General features: G+C 35.3%; 2 protein-coding genes across 4 annotated transcripts; one reads left to right on the top strand and one right to left on the bottom strand.

The window, feature by feature from the left end:
• Positions 1-2,502: 2,502 nt before the first annotated feature.
• LOC110915346 (protein SHI RELATED SEQUENCE 5) lies at positions 2,503-4,745 on the bottom strand. 2 transcript variants are annotated; one of them, XM_022160036.2, is made up of 2 exons: positions 3,700-4,745; positions 2,503-3,058 (listed from the first exon to the last, which is right to left on the bottom strand). In XM_022160036.2, exons 1-2 carry the CDS (start codon positions 4,496-4,498, stop codon positions 2,676-2,678), a joined length of 1,182 nt encoding a protein of 393 aa, XP_022015728.1. In that variant the 5' UTR covers positions 4,499-4,745; the 3' UTR covers positions 2,503-2,675. The 2 variants fall into 2 exon arrangements, with proteins under 2 accessions (XP_022015728.1, XP_022015721.1); XM_022160029.2 differs by having other exon boundaries at positions 2,503-3,064.
• Positions 4,746-5,200: 455 nt separating this feature from the next.
• LOC110915363 (glutathione S-transferase T3-like) lies at positions 5,201-6,861 on the top strand. 2 transcript variants are annotated; one of them, XM_022160053.2, is made up of 3 exons: positions 5,202-5,776; positions 5,822-5,943; positions 6,098-6,861. In XM_022160053.2, exons 1-3 carry the CDS (start codon positions 5,541-5,543, stop codon positions 6,844-6,846), a joined length of 1,107 nt encoding a protein of 368 aa, XP_022015745.1. In that variant the 5' UTR covers positions 5,202-5,540; the 3' UTR covers positions 6,847-6,861. The 2 variants fall into 2 exon arrangements, with proteins under 2 accessions (XP_022015737.1, XP_022015745.1); XM_022160045.2 differs by having other exon boundaries at positions 5,201-5,943.
• Positions 6,862-9,863: the final 3,002 nt, after the last annotated feature.

The raw sequence follows: 9,863 nt of genomic DNA on the forward strand, positions 1-9,863 counted from the left end.
TTAGCCTTTTTCAATATCCCGCCGCAACGCGCGGGTGACGTCAACTCGTTACAATACAAATGATAGAAGCTAACAATAATTTGCATAGAAGTCCAAAAGTTACTGATACCAAGTATAGTGACTATAATTTTAAACTTACTGCTTACAAAATGCATGCTTTCTAAAATAATGTTTTTATATTAAAAGAAAGGGAAAATCAAAACTGTTCATTTCTACTCAAATACTAATTTGAACGTACAAACTTTATAAAAACATAATGTTACACGTTATAAATTAATCAAAACACACCGCATGGACATATATGTCCCGGTTTTGAACTTAAAATTTTAATTTCAAGGCGTTACAAATTGATAATTGAGTGGCTAGCAACTACTCAAGCATGAAGACGCCTCAGCCTAAACAAAAAAAAATGGTGTGTTTTTGTGTAGGATGTGACGATTTCACCCTCCGCCCAATCACGTCTTTAAAAAAAATACCAAAATGACAATTTATGTAAAAAAGAGTTGTTCAAAATACTGATTTTTGTGATTTAATTTCCCTCTTAGGATTTTAAACTTTCTGCTAAGAAAATGTATGCATTCTAAAATAAGGATGGGATATTAAAAGATAACCTACTACAGTCACTAAAAGTATGTTGTGGTCAGAAGTATGTATAACCTTAAATAGTGTAAGGTCTTGATCAAAGTGGGTACTTGTTTTGGATCAGAACTTTCATCAACTGGAGCAACCTTTGTTTAACCATTACTCTTCCTTACACATACCCTCCAAATCTAGGACCCTTACCCTTGTAGACCAAAACATTAAATGACTCCCAAAATACAAAGTTATTTTTCAAAGTGTTATACAATTAGGGTATCACAGGAGGTACCCCTCACCTAGAGAGGTTGTGGGTTGCAATTATAGATACAGAAACATGTACATATATGTGAAGGATTAATTATGCAGGCTTTATGCATACATAAATGAAGCATAATATGCATGCATATTAACTCATTACAACTCATCAAATGCATTTATACAACCATAATATTGGACCAGAAATTTACTCCTTTAATTTCATTCTTCCCTTTCTTGGGACTCAACTTTCACTTATATTCATTACCATATAATATTCAACTATAAATAAAATTCATTGCATATATGTATCATGCACATTCATTTTTATAAAAAAAAAAAGTGTATAATGTTATGTTGGCGAATATAAGGGGTAGTGTCATTAATTGAACTTTTTTTTTCACAAGTACATGTATTGTAGACAAGTGTCGGGACTTTGATATAGCAAAAACAAGTTTAAAGAACTTTTCATGGTTTTTTACGTGTTTATAAACTTTAACATGCCAAAATACATTGAGGGCCTTTTCATGAAAATATGAAATATGTTGGTTTTTTATGATATTTACCCTTCGTTCATAATCAAAGTAAAAATGGTCATAAATTACCGACCATTGACAGGGGTTTAGGTTCATGCATAGGATACATACTTAGGTTGCCCCTACGCATTACTAGTCTATAAGCATTGACTTATCCGTAGATGTATTTCACGTATCCGGTATCATACATTTGCCCCTACGCATTACTAGTCTATAAGCATTGACTTATCCGTAGATGTATTTCACGTATCCGGTATCATACATACACAATTACATGCATTGTATAGATATCTGGTATCATACATACACCATTACATGCATTGTATAGATTAGGGATGAGCGTGAAACTGGTATTTGAAGGTAAAATTCGGTATTTTACCGGTACCGATACCGAAAATGCCAAAAAGTGGGTACCGGTACTGAAAAAATTCGGTATGAAAAATTCGGTATGCTCATCCCTAGTGTAGATACATGTATATTTACATAGATATCATGTTTACAGACAAATGCAAACCAAAAAAGATTTGTTAAATAATGACATACAAATGTAAACCAAAAAAGACTTGTTAAATAATGAATTATGAAGTCTGAAAGTACCATGTTGCCATTATAACCCGGCATATAAACAGGTAAACGGTGCAAAAGCTACCTCGAGTTCAAAAACCAAGCAAAAGTAATTACAGTTTATAAAGTAATAAAAATGAAATTAATGAAATAATTATTCATACTAAATAGCACTCTCTCCAATATTCTTATTTCTGAGCACAAATCCAGATGCACAACAGTAGTATATATTGGAACCTGAAGAACAAATTCAAGTGTCACCAAAAATTCCAGTTTTTTTTATTCTTTAAAAACAATATTTTATGGGGTTTTTTATGTTAAATAAATTCATCTAAATTACGACAATAGATCAATATTTAATAACAATATAACAATAAAAATAAATATAATAACTAAATCTTTAATCAATTAACATTGTTTTAATCATATGACAATAAGATCAATATGTAATAACAATATAACAATAGAAACAAATATAATAATAATAATAATAATAATAATATTAACAAAATAATAATAATAATAATACAACAACAACATCAACAACAATAACAGTAACTAAATGGTCTTGAATCAAATAACATTGTTTTAATCATAAAATAGCCATAATGGTTCATCACAAGTCTGTCACATTTTCTTACATTTTGTTTGTTTGATACTAACAGCAGCTACATAATCAATGTGTGATGATCATTAACATCAAAGCATGCAAATGCACATGTAAATTAAAGTACCAATTTTTCAAGATCTTGGTGGTGGGAAGAATTGTGTACCAGCCATGAAAGCATTGAGTGGAGTTGGATATATGGTGGAAACATCAATAGAAGTGACATTTGGTTCCCCGCTGGTGGTGGCGACAGCTCCCATGGTGCCAGAGGTGATGAGGTTGAGTTGTTGATGTTGACCGCTCGCTCCATCACCTCCAGCGGAGGAGCTGTCTCCACCAGCAGGGTGGTTGTATCGACCCTCAACACCATGGTCATAGAGAATCCCTTTGAAAACATGCCCCCCAATGTTAACCGCGGTCTGGTAAGCCAGCTGCTCCTCTGCCTCGTCCATTGCACTCACTCTAACGCACCGGAATACCGCCGGAGAACTCACTTCTGCCGGGAAATGACCCATTTCTATAGCTAAAATTTAGAAAATGGTAAGTACAAATACATTCATATAATGCAAAACTATTTTAAAACTTTCTTGGGTTTGGTATACTAAAGTCAACCCTTTCACCAACACACAAAATTCTAGCAAACTCAGTGCACGAGGCTCACACAAGTGCAAGACTCGAGTCTGATGTATGCATTCTTACCTTGTAGTTCTTGTATCAGATTGTTTCCATGACTCGAACCCGTGATCTAGAGGTTTATCCAGTTATATGACAATAACTCAAGATTCGCTCAAACACATAAAATTCTATATGATGCAATATTTCAATGCACACACAGTTGCATACAGTGACACACACTACATCTACATGTACATATCCACACTCCATAGATTTTTAATATAGATTTAGGGTTATATATGTAGAATACACACACCTACACACAGTAGCCTTGATTTCAAAGCCTACAAGTCTTGAAATATGAAGCTAATCTATGTATACATATGTATATATACACACACAAACACATCAAATCATGAACAAACATTGGTAAAGAAAAACCGTGTGATCTTTATCTCCAAACCCCAATAATTGAAACAAAGAATAATTTGAGGGTTTTGTTTCTTTCTCCAAAATGTATAAACCAAACACACAATCTTTTACCTGTGTTATGATTAATTGTAGTTGACAAATTTGCCACCACCCCACCACCACTACCACCACCACCTCCTGCAGCGGCGACAAGCTGCTGATCTTCCCGGAATCTTTTCGGATTCTGATCAACACCACTACCACTACCTCTCATCATCAAACTCAGCTGCTGATTACCCAACTCGTGTTGTTGTTGCTGAGTCAACAACCCGAGTTGCTGTTGGCGTTCCCGCCGTTTCGCGGCGGGAACCCACGTGCTTTTCACGTGTGTTTGACACTGAAACCCTCGGCTTTTACAGCAAGTTCTGCACCGCATGTGTTGACAATCTTTCTTTGCTTGGTTCCCGCAGTCTTGACAGTTTACGCTGTTCCCACTGTGATCCCCGACTCCTCCGATCCCCCCGTACCCACCTTGCCTCATCACTCTCCACGAAGACGCGTACAAATTACTATTACTTTTACTATTACTATTACTGTTATTGTTACTGCTATTGGTGTTGAGGCAGATATCCTCAACACCTATAGCACTAACCTTCCTCCTACTCCCAACACAACCACCCGTGCCTCCTAGATCATAATGCGAGGGAGCGGGTGATTGCTGGAGTCGGTGCTGGTGAAGCTGGTAATATTGTTGCCATAGCTCGAACCCTTTGTTGTAGATCTCCTCGTTTTTGAACAAATATAAACTATTTGGTGTGATTACACTATCTTCTTGCTCTTGCTCTTGATTTTGATTTTGATTTTCAACATGTTCTTGGTTATCTTTGCTACTGATCCCAAACGCCCCACCTAGTGAGAAAAAACCAGACATCTTCCAAACCCAAAATTCTCCAATATTTTTTGACTCAAATCCATATCCAGAAAAAATGAAGAAACAAAAAGGGTTTTAAATTTAAATTTTAATTAATAATAATCTCACAGTTCACGGAACCAGTAGGGTTGTGAGAGTGCACCTACTTAAACATCTAGGGTTTATAAAATACCAAAAAATAAAAAATAAGTGTGTGAAAAAAAGGTGTAGTGTGTGTGAGAGAGAAAAGAAAAACATAAACAACATAAACACAGACTTTAAGTATAATAATTATTATTATTATTATTTTAGTGTAGTGTAACAAAAAGGGTGTTGGATCATTCATTTTATTTTTTAATTTTTGTTTTCTTTTAATCTTCTAAATGGTCTGTCTTTTTGTTATTTGGATGCATTAAAATCACGCCCTGCAACGCCGCCATAGGTACTGCAAACAGCTTACTCTGCTACCTAAATTTAATGGGTTTCTCTCTCTTCTTCTCTTGTTTTGTTTCTCTCTCTAGAATAGAAGAGAAAATCTATGTGATCTCCCAATATTTCCTCTACAGTTGTCTGGCAGTTGCAAACAAAAGAGTGGGTTAATCTGGTCCGTTAGATTCCAATCACACGTTCATTATGCTATCCACTTGGCATCTCATCAGCTTTTTCTTATTCGTCCTTATACCGGAAAACACGCTCTGCTTTTCTTCTTTCCTTTCTTTTCTTTTTAGACCCCCCGTAACGGGGCGTTTTTTTTAAAAAAAATTGCCAAAAAACGCTGCATAACGCCGGAACCCCCATTACATGGGGCGTTTCCGGGCGTTTTTTTTGAAAAAAAATGGCTCCGGCGTGATTTTAAAAACGCTGTGAATTCGAAAGATGCCAAAAATTCGACCGTTTGGCAACGGTCAAAAACTTATTTTTTTTTTTTAATTCTAAATTTTACCCACTATATATATATCATTCCATTTTCTCCAATTTTTTATAAAATTTCTACTACTTTCTCACCCACTCTCTTCTATTACTTTATAAAAAAACCTCCACTTTCTCCTATTTTTTTACAAACATGCATCCATACCGACCCCCGTTTGGTGGCCCCGCAAGACCCACGAACCCGAACACAACCCAACCGCAAACCCCGTACAACCTACAAGACATGGACCCGAGCTTTTTAAGTTACGCGGCTTACTTGAGTGGCGCCCCTCCTTTTGTTTCTCCCACCTACGGCTTTGGTCAAGCCGGCGGGTCGCAACCGTCACAACCCGAACCCGAATCCGAACCCGATGTCGAGGTCGTGCCGGAGTCGCAACCCGAACCGGTGCAAGACAAATCGAAACGCGGCAGAAGGTCGCATAAAAAGAAGGAAAAGGATGAGCCTCGACGTGCAAAAACAACCATTAAATGGACGAAGGACGAGGAATACACGTTGACTCGGGCGTGGCTCGATATTTCGGAGGACGAAGATACCGGTAAGTTATTTTTTTTTTATTTTTTTTTTCTGTTTTTTTATATTCTGTTTTTTTTTCTGTTTTTTTTTCTATTTCATATATTCTGTTTTTTTTTTCTGTTTTTTATATTTTAAATTTCAACTTATATTTTTATTTTTTGTTTTTAAATTTGTAGCAAACTTTCAAACGGGCCCCGTTTTTTGGGATAGGGTGCGTGCACTCTTTTATAGCTCGTGGGGTCAAGGCGAACATCGGGACAAGGATTCAATTTCTAGCAAATGGACCGACATCAACAACAAATGTCACGCGTTTCAAGAAGTTTACCAACGAAACTACGATAATCGCCCGAGCGGTGAAAGTGACGTCGGGGTTTTAACAAAGACTTTGGAGGAGTTCGATAGGACGAAAAGCCCTTTCACGTACTATAAGTGTTGGGAGCTACTACGAAAAAGTCCAAAGTGGGCGCTTGTTAATCCAATGACGACAAGTAGTAGACGCCGGGCTAAAAGGTCAAAAACATCATCCTCCGCCGACCCGTCAACTCCGACATCCGATGCCCGTAATGTTGATTTAAATGAAACGTTGGACGTTGACGAGCAATTTCAAGACGAGTTGGCCCGACCCACCGGTAGAAGAAAGGGAACCGGGAAAAAAACGGTCGAGTCGTCTTCCGATCTCGGCCTAAAGGATGATTTCGAGGAGATGAACCGTCGTCTCCAAGATATTCACGACCTCGGCCACAAACGTTGGGAGATTATGAAAGACCGAGTAGTTGAAACCAAAAAGTTCAACGAGTTGCAAGAGGCGCGACAAATGGAAAAGGACATTGAGTTTTTGTCCAAACCGATCGACCACCTCCAAGGCGACGCGTTGATCTTGGCTCAAATGCGTCGCCAAAAAATACGTGAAAAATATGGACTTTAGATCATCTAGTTTTTTTTTTTTTCTGTTTTTTTTTCTGTTTTTTTTTTCGGTTTTTTTAATTTTCTGTTTTTTTTTTTGTATTTTTTTTCAAGTATTGTAATTTATATTTTAAATTAATGAAGACTTTATCTTTTATATTTAAAAAAAAAATAATTGTCAAATGATTGAGTGGGCATTATTGGGATAATGCCCCACTACACCTTTTTTTCTATAATGCCCAAAGTATGACTAGGCGACACGTGGCGCATAATGCCCCATGTTGGGGGCATTATTCTTGTTTACCATTACGCATGGTCTTAAGAAAAACAAACTCTTGTTACATTCTTTTTAACTTGATTTTGCAAATAATCTAATCATAGATTTGGGTTTGTTTTTTTATAAAATGTAACAAAGTAGAAAGAAGGAAAAAAAGACATGGGTAAACTTTACAAATCCAAATTAAAATCTCGCCACTCATTCTAAGAAATTGACTTAAACTTTCATCTTTTTATCACGTCTTGAAAAGAATTTTCCTTTATCTGTTCTAATGTCGTTTGTATCCCACCCGATTTTTCTTTAAAGATTCTATCATTTCTAACTTTCCATAAACTCCACCCACTTTGCAGAGTTATTGCGTGTATTGCTTTCCTCTTATTGCAACTTTGAAGTAGTTCGTTTGCTTTCGTAGTAAGTTACATATTGTGATTTTCATGTTAGTATTTTCATCATGTTATTGCTAACTTTGAATTATGATCTTTGTATATTAGTGACGGTGATGGTGATATTTAATAAATAGTAAAATGTGAAAATGGTATCTGAGTTTAGGCAACTTTTGCTACTTCAGTGCAAAAATAAACGTTTAACGTTTTGCATTTGGGTCCCTGAAGTTTCATTTTTGTTACCATTTTCATTTAATTGACAAACTGTGTTAGAATTTTCCGCTAACTACTCCTTTTTTTGGTTTTCTCATATAATTGAAGGGTATAATCGTCATTTTATGCCATAAGATATTTTAATTAAATGAGGAAAAGCACAAAAAAATGGAGAAAGTGACAGAAATTGTAACCCACCTTGTCAATTTGATGAAAATGGCAACAAAAATAAAATCACAAGGACTCGAATGCAAAAAAAAAATAAAAAAATAAAATAAAAAAATAAAAAATAAAAAAAAATTGACTCAGGTGACAAAAATGACTTAAACTCAAGGACCATTTTCGCATTTTACTCTTTAACATAATTCTATATTACCATCGAGAAACATGTATGTTAAACGATAACGACGGTAGCTCAACAATGATTTGAGGCATATGTGGTAAGATTGAAAGACACGTTAGCTTGGTCACACAGATATTTTACGCTAAGGTCAATATTGTATCATAAATCTATAACTTGAGTTTTTCCTTAATAAATTTGTAAGATGTATAAATTGCTACTTTGGTTTTTTAAAGTCTTCAATCTTTTTATTATGAGATTATTATTCAACCTTCTTTTTTAATGTTGATAGTCATGGAGTGTTATGTGAGAGCCTTTTTTTTTACTTCTTATGGTTATATGCATGGCCGGCTCTGAGGGTGGGCGGGGAGGATCACCGGCCAGGGTCCGATGTTTCGAGGGACACATTTTTTATGAAAAAAACCGATATGTATATGTAAAATATTTTTTTAATAGGGTACACCCATACAAACACCAACATAAGCCCCATTACAAAACTATTCTTATGGTTTAGATTAGTTATTAACCCCTTTGACATTAGGTTTAGACCTTTAGTGAGCCCAATACCCAATTTCGTTAAGGCCTAAGGGCACATTTTTTTGAGCTCGAACAGGGTACACGAATTCTCAGGGCCGGTCATATGGATGAGTTTGTCTAGCACAAAGTTCTTTTTAAAATTCACGAGTTAAGTTGTTTAAAGTTAGCAACTTAATTTAGTGTCTTTTTTAATGCCTGGTATGGTTGTATTTTTCGATTTACAAGCTTTAGGAAACGACGTTGATGTGCTCAATTTGGGTAAATACGGTAGGGATAATTAGCGATTCATGTTTACGTGGAACATGTAGAAATAAAGCTAAAGACTTACTTCACATCACCGTATGCTTCAAAGATTGTTAACTGAAAGAATAGAGATTAGGCAAGTACTTCTAAACAAAAGAAACTAAGTTCCAAATCATGTACTAATAAGTTATTTTTGAAATTGAATGAAGATGATGGTTTTCTTGTTAGGCAAGTGCATAAGGGTGGTTGTAATGTTGACTCTCTCAAGATGTTGATGAACAATGTGAGGTTCCTGATGCTCATCAAGAACATATTAAGTTTCATGTTGCTCATAATGAACAATACGAGGTTGCTTATAGTAATTACAAAAAAACATATATAACTTGTTGCTACATTATTATATATATCAATCCATAACATCACATGCGTCAGTTGCCTTTTTTGGTTTTGAAGTTTTGCCATAAGTGATTAAAAGTGGCTTCTCAACTTTTTTATTCTTAATGTGAGTTTTTTCCTCTCAAGTTTTAAAGTTGTTACTTTTGACCTCTACTTTTTAAAAACTTTATAAAATATCACTTTAACCTCCTCGACTTTCTAATAGGTGTCAGTATACATTTGAGTTTGTATACTTTGTACGTTACGTAAGTCACTTCTTATAAATTTGTTATTTTTGTTTTACGTTTTTTCTCTGTTTTGGTCGCCGTTGGTTTGCTGCCTAACACGTTTTTACGCCTCCTCTCATAAAAATGGTAGTGCAGTTTTACTGCCCCGCCCTGCAACGCGGGGGACTAAATACTAGTTAATAACAAAAATAAATATTCGATCACGTTGGTCAAGATTTGTTTGACTTCACTTTTGTATGTGGTATGGGTAGTGATGTTGATGTATTGAATGAATTTCAGGTCTGATTTATGTAGGAGACCGTTCACAAAATAAATAAAATAATAATTTTCTACTAATAACCAGTCTGATTACAATACATAAAGAGGAACAGAACTAAACAGAAAGAAATTACAATACAAGAAATTGAATTAAAGTAAGAACAG

Source organism: Helianthus annuus, chromosome 2 (assembly GCF_002127325.2).
Source record: "Helianthus annuus cultivar XRQ/B chromosome 2, HanXRQr2.0-SUNRISE, whole genome shotgun sequence".
Classification (NCBI taxonomy): domain Eukaryota; kingdom Viridiplantae; phylum Streptophyta; class Magnoliopsida; order Asterales; family Asteraceae; genus Helianthus; species Helianthus annuus.